Here is a 20,675-nt window from a genome sequence, read left to right as displayed (position 1 = left end):
ACTGGCAGCCAAATTTCTGCTAGGTGGTTAATAATATTATTAAACATGCAGATAGGTAAGTGTATATGTACAACAGCACTGTATAAAATATGCCCGTGTCAACATTTTCTTGTTTTCACAGAAAAACAGATTTAAGATTGCATAAGGCATAGGAGGAGGAAGATAGTCACAGTTCCTCATACTACACAAAGGAAAACCCTGGCCTCCAGAAATCTAGACACAAATTCATAAGCCAAGCCCTGTAATACTTAGCATTAATACAAATGATGCAAAACAAATATAGAATAATACTATAAAGAAATTAGGCAAGTGAGAATCATAACAAGTACCTAAAAAAATTGAAAACTAAGACAGATCTTAACTGGACACTAGTGTGAATGTTTAGACACATTTTTGAAAAAAAAAAAACCTTAGAGCAATGAAAAGGCACATGGTGTCAGTCAACTAAAAACTGTCTGGTGGTAGGGGAATAAAGGTAACCTGGGAGCAACAAAATGAGAAGGGCAGTCAATGAAACGTTCAAAATATATCTGCCATGCAATATGTAATGAAAGACAGAAAAGATCAAGAGACAAGTCCAGTGATGTGAGAGGACAAAAGCTACTGATAAACTACAGCAAAAAAAAAAAAAAAAAAAAAAAAAAAAAAGGCTAAGTAGAAGTATGTTTTGCATTCAGAGCTTGGTGACAGCAATGAGGGGGTCATGTTTATTAATAATATCATAGCTGTCACCTTCTAGGGAAGGGGCCCTAGATCTGATATCCAAGGGAATCTGGAAAGCCTCTAAATTTCATGCAAAAAATATGCCTGTGTGTAGATTTTTCTGAGAAGGATTTGCAGGATTAAGACCCCAAGCAAGTTACTTAACCTCACTGTTATAAACCTGGGAAAATTACTTAGCTTCACTTTCCCTCAGCTTCCTAATTTAAAAAAATTATGAATAATGGTATCCATCTTATGAAATTGTTGGGAGGATTAAGTGAAATATTTGCAAAGCTCTTAGAAGCATATCAGAGCCAGTGTATACTCAATGATTAGTTGTTACATGAAAGAAAGTTCTCTGTAACATAAGTCCCTTGAACTGAGATTTTCTGGGAGTAGAGCTTAGGTAATCCTACAAACAACTGCATCCCTGGCATCCAGGAGAGTGTTTGGCACAGAGGAGATGTTAGATAAATACATTAATTTAATAAAAGAATGGATCTATCCCTAAAAATTAAGAACCAATGCTTTGGAGGTACTATCTCAGTCAGGCTTCTGCCATTACTAACAAGAGTGCTCCCAGCATTTTCTTTCACAGGCAAAAGGAGAGGGAAGAAGGCTCCTAAGTGGTCTTTAATCTTATCTTCCAGGGTTCTTAATCCTGCTGGGCATCAGCATGACTCCTGGAAAGCTTCTAAAACACAGACTCCTGGGCACAACTCCTAGATTTTGATGCAGCCAGGCTTGAGTGATATTGCTGGTGACTTCATGCGAAGACATATAACTAGTTTGTCACATTTTTAATGTTTGAGAAAAGACATTAATTATCTTTATTTGGTTTTGCTTAATATATATGTGTGTATATATACGTATATATAGAAATATACACATATATAGTATATAAATACATACACACACACACACACACACACACACACACACACACAGAAATCCTGGCACAGCAATTAAAAACAGGCCTTCCTACTCAAGAGGACTGCGGAGTGCCATTTAGGACAATTCATGAAGGCCAGCATACTCTGAGCACCCTACCCCAAGTGGTCTGTTAAGTATCTAATTTCCTTACATGAAGAGCTCTCACGTGAGACTCCTTCTGGCATGTCTTTCTTTCCCCCGTTTACAGGTGTAATTTTGTGAAATGAGATCACATGACATAGGTCTTGTTACCTGCAACCACCTGTGTTCTTTATACAAAATAATAACTTTCAAGCATTGATTTTGTAGGTGGGAGGTGGAGCATAAGTTCCTCTAAGGGGGATCTGAAGTGACCGTCAACAGTAAGTTCTTAAACCCCTCCTTTTTTAGGGATCTGATCTTCTGAGACACTAATATTGCCAAAGCAGAATGTGTCTCTGCTAAACATGAGGCAAAGGTGAAACTGCTCTCAGGGTTAGTTCATTTGCTAACACACTATGATGTAAAGGCTTGTGTTACTTAAAAAAGAAGCTCTCACACACACATAAATTAAAGACAGATTACATTTGAAGAGGAAGATAAAGCAAAAGATAGTATCTCAGGCTCTCCCCAAAACAAGAACTAAACAAAGATTAAAATGCATTAGGCACAGTCAATATTTTTAGAAAAATGTGAGAATTAAACACGTGCCTAAAATTACTTATCTATAAAGCATTAATCCATGAACATACTTGAAAACAGGAGAATTTCACTCAAATCTGTTAAGAAATTCAAAAGTGACTTCTTTAAGATTTCATGTGCTACTTTCAGACCAAAATAAAATTTCATGAACAAGTTATAAATCCTTGAAAATGCATTTTTTAAAAATTTAAGTGCTGATATACCACTATAATTTCATCTGCAATTTCTTACACTGAGGGACTATTGCCTTTTATCACAGGTTTATTAAGTTTTACAGCATATGAGTGTGCTATGTGAAGCAGAGAATCACATTTTCATTTCCTTCTCAGAGAAATGAGAAAAAATACTCTAGTACTTACTTTTCTCCATAAAACCTCTCAAAGAATTTTTCTTTCCAAGGTTCTGTTTTCTTTTCCTTCTCAATTTCTTGCCTTATCCGCAATTGCATTTCTGGGGTAAACTCTCCTAAAAAGAAAATGCTAATGTATTGAGTAAATGTGGTCACATCTTTTGCCAATTAATAAAGAAAACATGTAATTCATTTGAGTAAACTTTTATGGATCTTGAAAAGCACTAGGACAAATAATGATAACATTTCTACAGCTTCCCTTTTTATGAACATCACTCAAGATGTTCATAAAAATGCTAAAGCTAAATGCTTTAGAAGAACGCTAAAGCATTTAGCAAATGTATTACATGCTAGGGGATACAAATAAAAGAGAGTATATTCACTGTCCTTAAGGAAATCAGTCTGCTGGAAATAGACTATAATATAATGTATAAAGCCCTGTATAGGCCATAATAATAAATGTAGTGAAATATAGAAAGTAAAGCGCTTAATTCTGCCTACGTTGATTAAGGAGGATCACATATAGGAGCTGATTCTTGAGTGAAATTTTGAAGGTTGCTCAGGCTTTTATAAAGTAATTAAATCACAAGGCCAGAGATACGAATCCATATATTTATGACCTTTTGGGTGGCCAATTGTGAGTAAAACATAGGGAAATAAAAGCTGAGGTCAGTTACCCAATAGATGTTCTAAAGAATGTTCTTCACTTTTCTATGAGAGACAGGGGGAGCTTCTGGTGGCATTCAGTGTGGAAGGAACATGGCCAAATAAGCTGTGTAGAAAAACAGGTCTGACAACAGAGTGAAGAACTGGAGGACTGCAGCTATAGGGCTACTGAATAGCACACAGGAGAGGTGGAGATTACCATGGGGCCAGTAGCAGCAGGAATGCTGAAGAGGAATCAAGTACAATCAAGTAATAGTTCATGACCAGATAGGCATGGAGAAAAGGAACAGGATCAAATACATCGGTAAGGTTTCAAACTGAGGAACTATGAGGACAGTTGTGACATTACAGAAATAGAGGAAACAGAAGAAGGAGTAGAGAGGGAAGAGAAGCTAGTGAATTTAATATTGGGCATTTTGGTTTAAAGTTCCTGGTATCAGCTAATGAGATCTGCTAAGCATTTGAAAATAAAACACTGGGGAAGGAGTGGGGGGGATTAGGTAAGGGGGTGAAGGCCAGATTTGAAAATTCTTGGCATGCTGGCAATAGCTAAAACCAAGGTGGTGAATGAGGCAGCTTAGGGAATACTATGATTAGAAAAGAAAATGCTGGAGGTATCAGATGGAAGAATAGGAGATCATGATGAAAGCTGAGCAAGGGCTGGCAGAAATGTAGCCCCAGAAAAATAATTTAAATTCTGTTTTTAAAATCTAAAGTAGATGGTTTCAAGTCAGATGGGGTGAAAAAACAAATGAGATATTGGTGACGGAACTTGAAATGTAAGGACTGAGAACAGCAAATTGGAATTTGCCATTAGTAATTTTTCTTTTCTTTTTTTTTTTTTTTTTGAGACAGGGTGTCACTCTGTTGCCTTGGCTGGAGTGCAGTAGCATGTCCAGTAGGTCAATCACTGCAGCCTTGACTTCCTGAGCCTAAGTGATCCATCCACTGTAGACTGCTGAGTTGCTGAGACTATAGGTATGCACCACCACGCCTGGCTGATTTTTGTATTTTTTGTAGAGATGGAGTTTCACCATGTTGCTCAGGCTGGTCTTCACTCCTGAGCTCAAGCGATCTGCCTGCCAAGGCCTCCCAGAGTCCTGGGATAACAGGCATAAGCCACCACGCCTGGCTAGTATTCTTCTCTAGGAGGAATATTTCAGTCGTATACAGTGGGCCCACCCTGACTGTAACAGTGTGAGTGTGTAAAGAGGAAAAATATAGTAGCATTGGGCACTTTTTAGTCTTTCAAGAAACTTGGTGACTAAAGCAAGAATAAGGTGAAGCAGTAACATCCGGGGAAGAGAGCATTCAACGAATTTTATTTAGGTACCAGGATGCTTAAGAGAATGCATAATGGATCAAACAGTGTCATTAAAATTACCATCCCCAAGAAAATGTTGCTGCATCAAAAATTTTACGATGTTCAAGATAAAATTATGCTTTCTTCAAAAATATCTGACATCAATAATGTCAAGTATAACAAAAGAATTAGTGAACTCATTTGGAAAGGGATAAGAGTTTTTACTAAATTAAAGTGTACTGTGGGGGGAAAAAGACTGGGAAATCAGAGAAAGGTACAAAGCTCAGTACAGTATGTGTACTCCAGTAGGTCACATAATAATAGAAAATACAAATTTACCTTCTGCCAGTCGCTGTTTCCACCCTTGTGCTGCATATGCAAAGAATTCATTATTTAGAGCTGAAGTACTGAGGCGTAAAATTCCATCACTTCCCATCTAGGAAAATAAGCCGACAAAAACAAGGTTCCATCAGGAATAACTCAAGGCAGAAGTATGCAGGAAAGAATCAAAAACTGAGTGGTGTTGGATAGTGTATGTGTGAGGTGGAGGAAGGGGGAAGGAGACAGAGAAAGGAGAAGGGAGAGCGAGCAGGAGCTCCAGTGAGAGCATGTGCAGGGTAGGAGGAAGAGAGGAAAGTGACCCAACAAAAGATTGGTCTCCTGGGATGAATACTAGGAGATTTGATGTATGCATTCTGCTTGCTGATGTGTAGGAGACAGAAATAATTAGTGTTGTCCTTGGCTGGCTTCTTATGTAGTTGGCGAGTGAATTTAAAACACATAACAAATTAAACAATGTCAAGCATTAGGTGAGTGAGAATTAAGAAGCTCAAAATGCAAAAGCTCGGAGAATATATGTATGTGGATATGAGAGTGTAGGAAGAACCTGATGCAGCCTCATGAGAGTCTAAGAGGATCTGGACAGAATGGTTAGAGATAAAAGCATAAGGTATACTGTCAACGAGCATGAGCATTACTGTAGAAGCAGAACATAATGAACTATCAGTAACTGGGGCATTTATGAAGGTGTGAAGATGCTTTCCTCTGGTACTAAAAGGCCTGGCAAACTGTAAACCCAACTAGATCTTCAAAGATTTCCTCTTCCTTCCACATATAGAATTCATATATCCTAAGCACTAATTATAATTACGTGAAAACACACTTAAGAGATTTCTTATCCTCATTTTTTTATTTGTTTTTGATCTTCTCTACACTCCGTTTTCACCTATTGAAATACTATCACTCTTTTAAAATTTAACTCAAATAATGCCTTCATGAATGTTTCAGCTGAATCATCATTCAGGAGCAAAGGAGAATATTGAACATAAAAAGCAAGTATATTATCTTAAGGTGGATAATAGCTAATCAAAGCCAGCAAAGAGAGACACTGAGAACAAATGCAAGATACGCTGATTGTTGACGCTGTGACATCTACAGGGAGGCCACAGATTCGAGATCGTGAGGTTCTTCATTTAAGATGGCACTGGTAACCACACTAAAATATTCAATACACTTGAAAATTTTCAGGCGACATTTCATTTATTCATTGATTTATTGTTTATTCATGCTCAATTATTTCATCTTATTCAACAGAAACTTGTTAAGCCACTCATATGAACCTATGTGCAGGGCACATGTATGGGTGCTGGAAATTCACTGGCAATAAAGAAAAATACCCTGTATTTATATTCTGAATATATTCTACATAGAACAGATACTTTTGGTCCTTGTACGCCCTTTTCACCCACCTGGGTTCAGCATGACTGATGTACAGTTACATCACCATGTCAATGTTCCACCTCATAGGTTTACCAAAGCTCTGATATATGAATGAATAAATGTCTCAGCTTCCCCATCCTTTGACTGGACAACTCTCGGACACTATCCTCTGCAGTGTGGTTTCTGCACTCAACCAAATGGGTGCTGTTTGGTGGTATGCTCCCAATGGCTAGAATACATGGATCTGGGAACTAAGGGACAGAATGAAAAAACCTTTGCACTATCGTTCCCAAACAACCACTTGCAGACTGCCTGCATTCTGTCCCCATAGCTCTAGCCTCTGTGGGATTAGAAGTCCAGGTTCCCAGCAGGGAATCACTTCTATTAGAGTAGGGTTTCTCAAGATTGGCACTGCTGTCATTTGGGGCTAGATAATTCTTTTTAGTGGGGGCATGTCCTGTGTAATGTCGGATGTTTGGCACCATCCCTGGACTCTACCCAGTAGATCCCAGGAGCAATTCCCTATTAGATGTAACAACAAAAAACATCTCCAAACACTGCCAAATGTCCCGTGGGGGCAAAATCATCCCTAGTTGAGAACCACTGCACTAGTGGATAATGTAAGGGTCCCATTGTAGCCAAAGCTTTGTCTAGTTACTTTGTATTACTCATGCTGTTGGACCAGTAGGCAAAGAAAGGAGACAGGATAATCAATTAACCCTAACCATCATGAGGAAATAAGACTGCTGCAACAGGGAAGGGATGAACAGAAGGGTGTTGGGAATGCTGGGGATTCCCTGGGACATCTCTTGGTGTTATTCGTGCCGGGTGATTGACATCCTGACAGGGCAAGACAACCAATGGCTCAAACTCCTCAGGGATGGTGGTCGGGGTCACTTCTAGAAGTGCTGACTAAGAGTGAGAAAATCAGAAATGAGTATCAAAGGAGGGAGATGATGAGCTCCAACCACATCCTTAAAACCAGCTTGAGACTGGCACAGCCTATAGCTGATCAACTAAGCGTCTGGTCATAAGTCTTGTTATTTTCATTTTTGTATTAGTATTAAAGAGTTAAAGAGAGGGAGCTTAATGTGAGGCACAAGATCTGAGTGGTACAAGAGGAAGTCTACAACAGACATTTCTGATACTCCACTTTATACCATCTTGGCTACATGAATAAAGAGTAAAGAGGGTAAACAGTTGAATCCACTACAGTTGAATTCACTTAGGTCCAACTTAAGCCTGTAACACTCTAAGACTTTCTCTGAAGCAAAAAGAACTTCAAGTTCCCCTGCAGGTACAGCCTGGAGATGCAGAGTTTGTCCCTGGGTGCAACTCCCAATTTATTAGAGACAACAGACTGTAGAAAAATGCTTCATTGTCCTGCTGTCCTCCTGTGGAACAGTTTCGTGGCTCATTCTACACATTTTCTCCAATAAATGAGCCACAGTTGTCCAAAGGGCTTCTCTCCTCCCTGTCTCACCCTATTTAACACCTGGCTTTGGCTCTAAAATGACCTGTCCTCCAGTTCTTGTTCCAGTACTGTTTCAGGAGGGAAAAGGTGAGGAGGTTCCTAAATAAGACACCAAACCTAAAGAGCCTGGGCTTTATGCTTTACATGGGAGCAGCCCAGTAAACGTACCATAGGCCCCAGGTTAGTCCAAGTTTCCCCCTCAGTTTACTCACGCATATTTATTACCTTTTTCAATGTAAGCCATGATGGTGGAAAGTTGTGAAGCGCCACTTTAGGCAATGAGAAATATCAAATTTTTGAAGCCAAGGAAAAAACCTAAAAGGTATGTGTTTAAAAACATGACTTTGGTAGCTGTGTAACAGAAGAGAGGAGGAAAAATGAAACTGAGACATTGCTAGAAAGGGTACTGGAGTATTTCAGTAAAAGGCTATAAAAGAAAGACAAATCTGAGATATATTTATGACTGGGTGAAGGTCTTCAGGATTAAGAAGGTAAAGGCATTGGGAGAACATTTCAGGAGACATCAAAGTTGCTCAGGATGATTCTGGGAGATGGAGTGGATGAAATGATGGCCAACCTTGAGTACAAGTCTTTGAGAAATGTTATAAAGGAGTTTTAGTAAAGACAATAAGGGTGAGGACAAGATAGTCATATAAATGATATGCCTCTATGAAGTCCGAAATTTTTCTACAAATATTAACTTTGAATAGATGCCCTTGTGATTCCAGAGCCTTGAGAAAATGGCAACTCAATTTAGAAAGATTAAAAGGGGAAAGGTATTCATATTGCAAAGACAGATTTCAATTAAGACTGACAGGCGGAAGACAAGTTCTCTGAAGAGGGAGAGAAAGTTACTCACTCTGGAGCACATGTATAGAAGGCACGGTGGATTAGAATTATTCTGCATTTGAGGACTTAGATTTTGCCTTATAAACTTCTATAGTCAGTATAACATTTAGCATCCTGCAGAGGGTAAACAAAAGTTTATTGTACTGCCCTTGCTTTGGGTAGTGAAGGATTTAAAATTTAACTCCAGTAGCTGATATATAGAAGTTGAGTTCCATATATCCTACCAAGCCAGGGGCATGGTGAGTAATTAAAATTTCAGCATAATTTTAAGATACAAATAAATACCAGATCCAGATTAGCTCTGACAGATTCTCCAGATCTCAGCACATGGAAATGCAAGGCAGTGTGACATAAACACACTCAAGAATATGAAAGCTAGCCCTGGAGGAAAATATTTTTATTTTAAAAGAGAAAAATAATTTTAACTGCCAGATCCCCAGGCTGTGACAGACAGTACAATTAAATACTAGTGCTGAATTTGATTTAGGAAATAAATGCCAATGAAATGTTTTAAATACACCATTAATTTTATGGGTTTTAAGAAATACTGTCCAAAAGATATATTTGAATGAAATGGAACGATAAACATTTCTGAAAGATTTATTCCTAAGCTATAATGTGTTTTCCTGATTACCCAAAATAGAAATGTTCATTCTCCAAATCACCTAACTCTCTTATAATGAAGTATCTAACTATTGATAAGTTATAGTTCCTATTTCATTAGCAGGAGAAAAATTCTGATCATAATCTTTGTTCCAAAGGAAAATAAACACTAAAAGAAAACTTACTCACATAGAGATCCTTTTACAAAGGTCTATACTCTTTCTTGGAAAGTATATCATGTGTCTTTGGTATGGATACTATTAACATACATTTTAAGGAATGGGTGCCAACTCGAATTCAAAGGGTTAAATAAACTGTCCTCCTTGCATATCATACAACGTTTGAAGAAGAATGCATGTTAATTCAGTGCAAGAATAGATTTACATTTAATAATAATCCTTTAAACCTCTACTTTCCAAACCACAGTTTTCTTATTTTGTGTTTCTTGCAAGTGATTCTAACTGCATAGTATGAGAGTTGCTGAGAACAGTGAGTGCTGGAGTTAGAAAGTGGCTAAATAATAATGGTGCACCGAGAAATACTAAGTAATCTGGACTTCATTCTACAGGAAACGAGGAGTCATTCAAAGTAAAGCCAAAACATGAAGAAAACATTCACATTGAGTATGTGCAGGTAAGATGATGGCTGCTCCAGAGAGGGTATCGGGATGAGCCTCTCTAATAGAATTAATGAGAGATATTTGAGCAGAAAGAAATGCAAAAGCAAGCCACACAGCCAGCTGGGAAATAGTTAGTCAAGCGAAGAGAATGTAAATGCAAAGGCCCTCAGGTGGGTCTTGCAAGGAGGCCCTTGGAGCTACACAGCAGAAAGTGGGAGGAAGAGGAGCGGAAGGGACAGGATCACACTGGGCCTTGTCACCCACTGTACAGACTGCCTTCTCCCTCGAGGGGGCTAGAAAGCCTTTGGAGGGTGTTGGTCCAAAGAATGATAAGATCTGACATTTCCAAAGGTTAGCTCTGATTGCTGTGCTCAGAAAAATATTTAGAGTACTGCTGTCTAATAGCAATATAAAGGAGAGTCACATATGTGATTTCAATTTTTTCTACTAATCATGTTGGAAAAAATAAAAGAAACAGGTAATTAATTTCAATAATGCATTTTCTTTAATCCAAACTATCCAAAATATTATTTCAACATATATTCAATATAAAATATTGTTAATGAGGTATTTTACATTCTCTTTGAAAACGAATGCTTCAATATCCAGTGTATCTTTTTAATAGCACATCTCACTTCATATTCTAGTGAGCCATATTTCTAGTGCTCAAAAGCCTCAAGTGGCTAGTGGCTACTGTACTAGACAGCATAGCTTTAGCAGATAAAGATCTACTGGGCACACTGGTATATAGGGTTTTCAATAATCCAGGAATAAAATGATAGTAGCTTGGACTGGGGTAACAGCACTGGAGGCAGCGTGAAATGGTTAGGTTCTGATTACATCCCGAAGATTGAGCCAGCATAATTTGATGATAGATTAAATGTGTGGTATGAAAGAGGGCAGGCGAGGATGATATCAAGAATTTTGGACTTAGGAATGAAAAGCAGAAAACTGCTAATTAGTTTTAAAAAGACAAGACTATAGGCAGAGGAGGTTTGTTTTAGCACTACATCAGGTTGAGATGCTGATTATAATTCCCAGTAGATGTCTTCGATATGTTACTCCTACTACAGTGTAGAGGATGCCCTGGAAAAAGGCAAGACTAAGACAGGGATTTCTGTTAACTAGCATCAAGAGCCAGCAGAACCAACAACGAAAAGTTTTCAGATTGTTTAGGCAGTGGAAACAGAGAGGAAGGAGAACATTCAAGAGAAGTATAAAAACCAGAATTGATGGCACTGAGTGATAACTGGGGTTGAGAAAGATGAGACAAAGATGTGGAAGATGATTCCCAGGAATAAGGCTTGCTAACTGGGTAGAGGCTGGCACCAAACATCAAGACAGGAAAAGGCACAAGGGGGAAACAGTATTTAGAAATAAGAAATGAAGGCTTTGGATATGTTGATGTCAGTAACTGAGAATAGGGCAAGATGCTCAATGGTAAATATTTTTCCAAATAGGAACGATTAGCAAATAAAGTGTAGTTGGAAACATGGGTATAGATGAGAACATTCGAAGAATATTTACCAAAAGAGAAGATGGCTTAAAGCAGAGTCCTGAGGAATACTAATGTAAAAGGAATGAGGAGGTAAAGTAGATCCTGTTAGAAAGACTAAGAAAAAGCAGAAAGAGGTAGGAAGAAAATCAGAGCAGGTGGCATCACATTGATAGGTGTAAGGGAAGAATGTGCTTGCAGGTGATCTGTATTGTAGACGTGCTAATATCTATCAAGCCTTTTAGCATTACTAAGGTAAACAGTGTGTGCAGTACACTATGTTAGCTGTTGTGTCCAATACAAAAATCAATAGGATCTTTAGAGCAAAGACAACCTAGACAGTGAGACACTAATCAGGAGTCTAATACAATATAAGAGAGTAATGAGCATATGAACTATCATATGTTGTTATCATTGAGCCACTTATACCCTGCATGATTAAGCACCCAATGCCCCTGTAGTCTACATCCCAGTATGAATAAAAGCCAGGGTACTGACTCTCTTTAAAAGGTAAATTTTAATTTTTTCCTTACCACTAAGTATAATTCAGATGGCCCAGGAGACTCTACAGATATGCTCAAGATTTATCCACAAGGGAAAATGTTATCCTTTAGAATAACATAAAGATAGGCATAAAAATGAAAGAAGGCTCTTAAGAGGGATGGACTCCCTAAAGGAGATAGATCAGCAGTATGCCAAAGACAATTTTGCAAATAAGTTTTCAAAGTTATTTCCAAAATTGCAGTAAGACAGTGTTACCAAAATTGTGTTTTGAAAACCAGGCATTTTAATAGATAAATCCATCTAAAAGAAATGCATTCTTCCATACAATAAATATAGCCTGCATGTACTAAATATGGTCAAGTAGTTTCATTTACTGTATTATCTAATACACTAAAATTTATTTTAAATCCTGAAGAATAAATTATACAGTATTTCCCAAACTTTTAAACTTTATAATCATCTCACAGAACAACCATCAGTATCTCATGGAGCAACTATTCCCCAGAATATAGTTTGGGAACTGATGCAATAAAGAGTTGTATCATTGACAGAAACAGCCAAACGTGATAAACATGGGACAATGAATTTCCCCATGCTAGAGACTATATCCCTCTTTAACAAATGAATATAAGTTTCTATTCTGAGAATATTGTGAGAACTAAGTATTCAGAATAAATAGTGAAAAAATATTAAAGATGATGTAATAAACCTTAACCTACAAGCTTGAAAACCTCAAGTCAAAGCCACTGAAGGAAACAATTCTTTGCAACCACTGTCAAAAAAGTCCTAATATATGTAATAATTTTTTAAGTATTGTGATTATAATGCTGTAATCAAGACTATCTCTAGTCATATGAGGGCTAAATAAAAAATGTTATACAGGCATACCACAAAGACACTGCAAATTCAGTTCCAAACTACAACAATAAAGTGAATGTTGCAAAAAAATAAGTCACATAAATTTTTTGGTTTCCCGGTACATATAAAAGCTATCACTATACTGTAGTCTATTAACTGTACAATAGCATTATGCTAAAAATCAATTTACATACCTTAATTAAAAATACATTATTTCTGAAAATGCTAACAATAATCTGAGCTTTCAGTGAGTCATAATTTTTTTGCTGGTGGAGGGTCTTGCATGGATGTCGGTGGCAGCTAACTGATCAGGGTGGTTGGTGGCTGTTGAAGGCTTGAATGGCTATGGTAATTGCTTAAAATAAGCTGACAACAAAATTTGCTGCATTGATTGACTCTTCCTTTCCCAAAAAAACTTATCTGTAGTATGTGATGCTGTTTGATAGCATTTTGCCCATAGCAGAACATCTTTCAAAATTGGAGTCAACCCTCTTAAACCCTGCCGCTGCTTTATCAACTAAGTTTATGAAATATTAGAAGTCCTTTGTTTTTACTTCAACGACGTTCACAGCATCTTAACCCAGAGTCAACTGCATCTCAAGAAACCACTTTCTTTACACATAAGAAGCAACTCCTCACTTATGAAAGTTTTATCCTAAGATTGCAACAATTCAGTCACATCTTCAGACTATACTTCTAATTCTAGTTCTCCTGTTATCTGCACCATATCTGCAGTGACTTCCTTCATTGAAGTCTTGAACTCCTCAAAGTCATCTATGAATATCAGAATCAACTTCTTCCAAACTCCTGTTAATGTTGCTATTTTGAACTCCTCCCATGAATCAGAAATGTTCTTAATGGCATCCAGAATGGTGAATTATTTCCAAAAGACTTTCAATTCACCTTGCCCAGAACCATCAGAGGAATCACTATCGATGGCAGCCACAGAAAATGCATTTATTAAATAATAAGACTTAAAAGTCAAAGTCTTATTCGATCACTCCTTGATCCATATGCTGCAAAATATGTATTGCATTAGTAATATGAAAACAACATTAATCTCCTTTTATATCTCCATCAGCTTCTTCAGTGAGCCAGTGCATTGTCAATCAGCAGTATATTTTGAAAAGGATATTTTTTCTGAGCAGTAAGTCTCAACAATGGACTTAAAATATTCAGTAAGCCATGTTGTAAACAGATGTGCTGTCATTCAGGCTTTACTGTTCCATTTACAGAGCAAAGGCAGAATAGATTTAGCATAATTCTAAAGGGCTATAGGATTTTCGGAATGGTAAATGAGCACTGGTTTCCACTTAAAGCCACCAGCTGCATTAGCACCTAACAGAAGGGTAAGTCTATCCTTTCAAGCCAGGCATTGACTTCTCCTCTCTAGCTATAAAAACCCAATGGCATCTTTTTCCAGTTCCATCTACACTGAAAATCTGTTGTTTAACACAGCCACCTTCATCAATAATCTTAGCTAGGTCTTCTGAATAACTTGCTGCGGCTTCTGCATCAACCACTGCTGTTTCACCTTGCACTTTTAGATTATAGAGATGGCTTCTTTCTTTTAACCTCATGAGTTAATCTCTGTTAGCTTCCAAGTTCCCTTCTAGCACATCTTCACCTCTCCAAGCTTTCAGAGAATAAAAAAGAGTTAGGGGCTTGTTCTATATTAGGCTCTGGCTTAAAGAAATATTGCGGCTGATTTGATCTTCTATTCAGACCACTAAAACTTCCTCCATATCAACAATAAAGCTGTTTCACTTTCTCATCATTTGTGTGTTCAGAGGAGTAGCACTTTTAATTCCCCTTAAGAACTTTTCCTTTCCATTCACAACTCAGTTAATTATTTGGTGCAAGAGGCCTAGCTTTCGGCCTATCTCAGCTTTCAACATGCCTTCCTCACTAAATGTAATCATTTCTAGTTTTCGATTGAAAAGTGAGACGTATGCAACTTTTCCTTCCACCTGAACTCTTAGAGGCCATTGTAGGGTTATTAATTGGCCTAATTTTAATACTGCTCTGTCTTAGGAAATCGGGAGGCCTGAAGAAAGGGAGAGAAATGGGAGACAGTTGCTCAGTGAACAGTCAGAACACATTTATGGATTAAGTTCACTATCTTATAAGGACATGGTTTGTGATACCCCAAAACAAATATAATAGTAAAAAAGATCATTGATGATACATCGCCATATATATAATAATAATCATATTTTAATATTGAAATATATAATTATAATAAAAATTCTTGAAATATTATGAGAATTACCAAAATGTGACACAGACGCACAAAATGAACACATGCTGTTGGAAAAATGGAATGGTGCCCATAGACTTGCTCAGTGCAGGGTTGCCTCCGACTTTCAATTTACCAAAAAACACAGTATTTGTGAAGTGCAATAAAGCAAAGTAAATTAAAACAAGGTAAGCCTACTTTCATCCTTCCTCCAAGTAAGTTTTAAAAGTATGCGTGGAATCAAGCAAAAGTGAACACAAAGTAAATTTCAGAGAGAAAATATTACTGAACAAAGCAGCACTTAGATGGAAATGTGGAAGGCTTTTTGTCATTATTGTTACGATGGAGTTTTAAAGATGTCATAATAAAAGCCTGTCTTCCTCTAAGCTGTCCTTTTCTACTACTTACTGCTTTTGTGATATGTGTATATATTGTACATCTCTATATCCATCTATACATATATATACATATGTACTTTAATATACATACATGGAACATGCATACACATTTATGCAATTATCTATATACACACATACATATATGTATGTGTGTACATATAATTTTTTCTTTTTCCTTTGCAAATAGAATTTTTAGCCAATCCAACCACTTGGCCAAAATAATGGTCTCCTTTCAAGTGGAACCTTTTGCTGTTCTCAAGAGAATGAGAACTATCCTCCCGATCCCACCACATGACCTGTCTAAATTTCCAAATCAGCAGAGGAGATAATCTATCAGATGTTGGGGAGGCTATTCTTTAGAATAAGACTGTAGGAAAGCAATTTCTTAGGCCCCAATTAAGGAAAGAAAACAATTCTCTTGTTCTAAGAGAAAAGGGTTTTCTTATAATTGCCGCTAAGGATTTCAGCATATATAATCAGGAAAGCCATATTTGAGGGATGTATGCAATGTTAAAAGCAAATGAAACAAGGAGAATATTAATATTGATTCTTGAAAGGTTTCAGGTATTCAGTTTCAACTACTGTGCTTACATGGGATTTCCCTTAAGCTTGCATGCAATATTAGTTAAAACAATAATTATTTTCCAATGATACTATTCTACAGTTTAAAATTCTGACACCTTTTCTAAGAATCAATCCGTTTTCATATTCCAAAGACAGGAACTGCTATTAAAGTGCTATAATTTCTGATTCTTCAGCAGTCTGCTCAGGAGAGATGTAGCCTGTGGCAAAATCAGTAAAAATAACTGAAATAAAGACATCTAAAGGCAAAAATAAAGCCTCTGACAGATCACGCTTTCATCAGCTTCTCCACAATTAGAGAAGTGTTTGATGTTTACAGTATATCTACTTCATGACAAACTTGTGGAGGACCTTTGGCCACATCTTGGGACATTCTGCTGGACCTCGATGAGAAGTGATGTTTTCAAAATTGGAACAAGTTGTAGCAAATATGAGAATGTGTATGTTTCAAAAGAGAACCTTTTATAACTGTATTTTCTTTAATGTTCCCTCTGTGTGTAGCAGAGCGAGGGGGGGGCGGGCGGGGGGGAACTTCCAATGTACCCAGTCATGAATACTAATGTTTTATTTAGTGAAACTCAAGCTCATGTTCTTGTATAGATAAAATAAGGTTATGTTATAATGTAGTGGGAATCAATGAATCACTGTTTCCATTTGTAATACACTGAACAGCTGTGTTTAAGTGACTATCTATTAGTCATTCCCATTTAACAAACATTTCACAGCATCTACTATGTGCCAGGAACTGTGAAACAGACAGACAGCTTCTGCTGCTCCAAGAGCCTTGCACCTACAGTGGTAAAGGGTAAAATGTCCTTTTTAATGGCATGGGGCATACCTAGAGAAGGAAAGGATGCTATGAGAGTCCCTGAGTCTGGGTATCTAACATATCTTTAATTCCCCCTTGTAGCATGGTAATATCTATGCCCAAAGGTAACTGTCTTATCCTCTCCTCCCCTTTAACATTGGCCCTGATCTACTTCTTCTTCCATAAAAATGGTAACAACAATAAAAAAGACTATCATTAACTGAGTGCCTTCAACAACCCTAAAGATGGGTACCTTAGTCTGTCTGGTCTGCAATAAAAAAGTACCATAGACTGGGCAGCTTATAAACAACAAAAATTTATTTCTCACTCCTATAGAGGCCACAAAATTCAAGATTAAGGTATCAGCAGATTCAGTGTCTGGGAAGGGTCTCTTTCTTGATTCACAGATGATGTCTTCTTGCTGTTGCCTCCATGGTGGAAGGGACTAGCTAGATTTCTGGTGTTTCTTATAAGAGAATTAATCCCTTTCATGAAGACTCTGTCCTCATGATCTAATCATCTCCCAAAGTTCCATCTTCTAATAACATCACTAGGGGAGTTAAGATTTCAACATATAAATTATGAGGAAACACAAACCTTCTGACTCTAGCAGTAGGTAAGCAGCAAAGTAGGATTTGACTCTCTAAAATAATACCTTTTCCATTATACTACATGACTTTCTTTAGTTCACATGCAGGCATTCATTCTTCCATTGAAAAAGTTTATGTGCTAGATGTTGGAAATACAACAATGAACAAAGAAAGGCATGTTCCCGTTTTATCAAGTTGTAACTATAAATTGTGTTAAGGTCTCTGAAGAAAACAGAAGTACAAGAAGGGAGAATTCTGGGTGCATGCGTGTGGAGGAAGGACTCTCCCAGGCATTTACTTCTAAGCAGATTTGTATGTGAAGGAAGGGCAGGAAAGAGCCTTAGGGTAAGGGCAGAAGGAAAAGCAACCACAGCTCTGAAAAGGGAGGTAAGGAGTCTTGTTATGAAGGGAAATGAGGTGAGAGTGTGGTAGCTGAAGGACTGTGTGGCATCACAATTGTTGCTGCTGTCTCCTCCTGTTTTATTTTTTGGATGGATATTCCTAGCTAACAAGAATCCACTCTCCATGGTTCAGTTTTATTTGTGAACTATGAATAACAAACTACTTAACTTCCCAGAGTTTTTTGTGAGGATTAAATGAATAAATATATGTAAAATATTTTGAATAGTGCTAGCTTAGACAAAGTTCTCAATAAGCTGAGATACAATATTTATTATTTGGTAGGAGGTGTAGCAGACATACTCTAGGAGCCCCTGATGAGTCACACACTTGTAGAATTGCTTATAGCCAATAGAAAATGGAGGAGGTAATGGGCTATCACTCCCTTGATTTTTTATATTATATGAAATGTCATCTTAGCCAAAAGGGGCAGAAATATTCTCCTGCTGGCCTTGAAGAAGCAAAACAACAACAACAGCAACAACAACAACAACAACAACAACAACAAACAGATTGCAAACTGCCTAAGTGGGTAGCCTTTAAGAGCTGGGGGCTTCAGCCCCACCACTGTAAGAAAATGAATTCTGCCAGCAACTTGCATGAGCTGGGAAGAGGACCCCATGCTGCAGTTAAGAATATAGATGTCAGTGCCTTGATTTCATCATGTTAACACCCAGAGCAGAAGAATCAGCAAAGCTGTGCCCAGACTCCTGACCATGAAAACTAATCTAACTCACTCTCAACCCATAGAGATAACAATGGCATGCTACTTTAAGCTGATAGATGTGTGGTAATTTGTTACACAGCACAGAAAACTAATACAGGGAAGGTGAGAACAACTCACTTGGTTGCTACTCCTTTCTTTATCAGTTGAGAGACAAAATTATATATGTACATGAGCTGGGTGTGTTTGAGTGTGTGGAATATGGGTCTATGGGATACATAATAAGGGACTTCCCACAGCACTAAAAGCCAAAGAAGACAGATTAGAAAGAGCAGACTATAATCTCCATGAAGGCAGGGATTTGCACAGCATGACAGATTAGGAACTTAATTAATGTTGAAGGAACTCATTTTGCCACGATTTAGTTGTATCACTATTTGGTGCCTTTACTTAACCCAACCCACTTTGTGATACTTTTGTTAAGGTGTAAAAACAACAGATTTTATAAGGAACATACAGGTAGTAGGAGCTACTTTTAATCTTTGATGTAAAGTAACAAAGAGATAGAGAAAGAAGACAATGCATTTTAGCTTTTGCCTAGGGGTTATCAATGCTACAGTTATGTTACTGTAACACAACCTTCCAAAGTGCAGACAATTTATGGCTTCTTATTAAATCAATTAGCTGTGCACAAACGAGAAAATGGGAGGTAAATTCCTTTCATTTAATTTGGTATGATTTAAATTTCTATATATTCTGGTTCCTCTAACATCCTCTAAGGCCAAAAAAACTAAACCAAACCAAACCAAAACCAAAACAACAAACCAACGCCCAGCCTCTCCCAACCCACAAAGCATCCTTCTGATGTATTCAAGACATTCCATGGTAGTCTCCTTAAGTAACCCAGCAAGTCACAGTGGTAAGAGAGCTTGATTTAAAGTTAGAAAATTGGTCTACTAAGCCCAGCTCTGTATCTTCACAGCTGTCTGAAGATGCTCCAATTTCTTAACAGCTTTGAGTGGCAGTTTGTCTCATTATTCAAATGAGGAAGTAAGCATACTTGCAAAGCTGTTATATGAATTAGAAATAATAAATGCAGATAACCTAATATACTAACATATGAGGAGTAAACACTAAAAAAATTAATATATAATAATACTAAGTGCTTAGCTTGTGATCCTTTAAATCAGCATTCCCAAATATGCCATTAAAATGGAAGGCAGATATCATGATATTTAAGAAGCAACAATCAGAAGTGACTCTACTTTGAAACTAGGTATCACAACTGGAGAGTTTAATGTTTTGTTGCTCTAGTGCTGGCTGGTCACCCGACCTCTACTGTCACTGTTATTCTACTGAGATATCAGCTCTTTAGCCTTGAGCAAAATCAGTCCCATTACTCGGGCTATAGCTGATTGACCTAGAGATCAGAGTTGGAGCCAAAGCTGGGCCAGAGACATATTACATAACTTAATTAATTAATCACCTCCTTGATATATAGGGAAAGAGAATCTGGGATACCAGAAGAGACACTGTGACATGAACAGATACCCTAGAAATATATAACAAAAGAACAGAGGTAAATGTAAATGCATATTTAACATCACCTCCCCACTCAATTACTGTTTTTTTTTCAAACCAGCAAATCTCCATTTCTTGCAATCTGAGCAAGGCCAAAGTAACACAACCAGAAAGTATTACACTGAGTAATCTATTATACATTTTCCACCTTGAAGACAGTATACAGTTCATTGAAGAAAGGAATTCCATTTGCAAAGAAAGCCTAAGACTATGAAAAAAGTTGGACTGCAAAGTAATTACAAGCCAACAGTTCACTTTATAGAACACTATACGGGTAGGGTTTCATAAAGACTGCAAACCAACCTTTACATTTTCCTAACAAAATGCCAAACATGCCACCTAAATTACACCAATCCCAAACACCTAGACAAAAATCCTAAAACATACAACTCTCCTCTTTCATTAGTAATAGAGAAAGCCTGTCATCTGACTTTCGAAACACCTATGCCACAATTAGCAATATGTCAAACCTTCATACTTTTACTTCCTTGTTTCCCAAATAGATTCTATCATAGCAACTGATGAGAAGTTCCTAAGGAAATAAAGGATTTAAAGATCAATTAAGTTTGGGAAACACTATTTATACAAAGTTGAAATGTTTTCTTCACTGCAGAGCTCTGGGACTTTTAATATGCAAATTAATTAGCATTTCCCAAACT

The 20,675-nt window shown here is 37.3% G+C and overlaps 1 protein-coding gene across 1 annotated transcript in view; it reads right to left on the bottom strand.

The window, feature by feature from the left end:
• The window catches only part of ASXL3 (ASXL transcriptional regulator 3), a 142,159-nt gene that overhangs the window by 11,019 nt on the left and 110,465 nt on the right, over nt 1–20,675 (bottom strand). The window contains exons 8-9 of the mRNA XM_010380520.2: nt 4,974–5,070; nt 2,676–2,781 (exon numbers count right to left, since the gene is read on the bottom strand). Of these exons, the coding sequence (XP_010378822.2) occupies nt 2,676–2,781; nt 4,974–5,070 (203 nt within the window). The remainder of the gene's footprint in view (nt 1–2,675; nt 2,782–4,973; nt 5,071–20,675) is intronic.

Source organism: Rhinopithecus roxellana, chromosome 21, assembly GCF_007565055.1.
Source record: "Rhinopithecus roxellana isolate Shanxi Qingling chromosome 21, ASM756505v1, whole genome shotgun sequence".
In the NCBI taxonomy this organism is placed as follows: Eukaryota; Metazoa; Chordata; class Mammalia; order Primates; family Cercopithecidae; genus Rhinopithecus; species Rhinopithecus roxellana.
The sequence above is the reverse complement of the archived record's forward strand: the minus strand, read 5'-3'. Positions and strand labels throughout refer to the sequence as shown.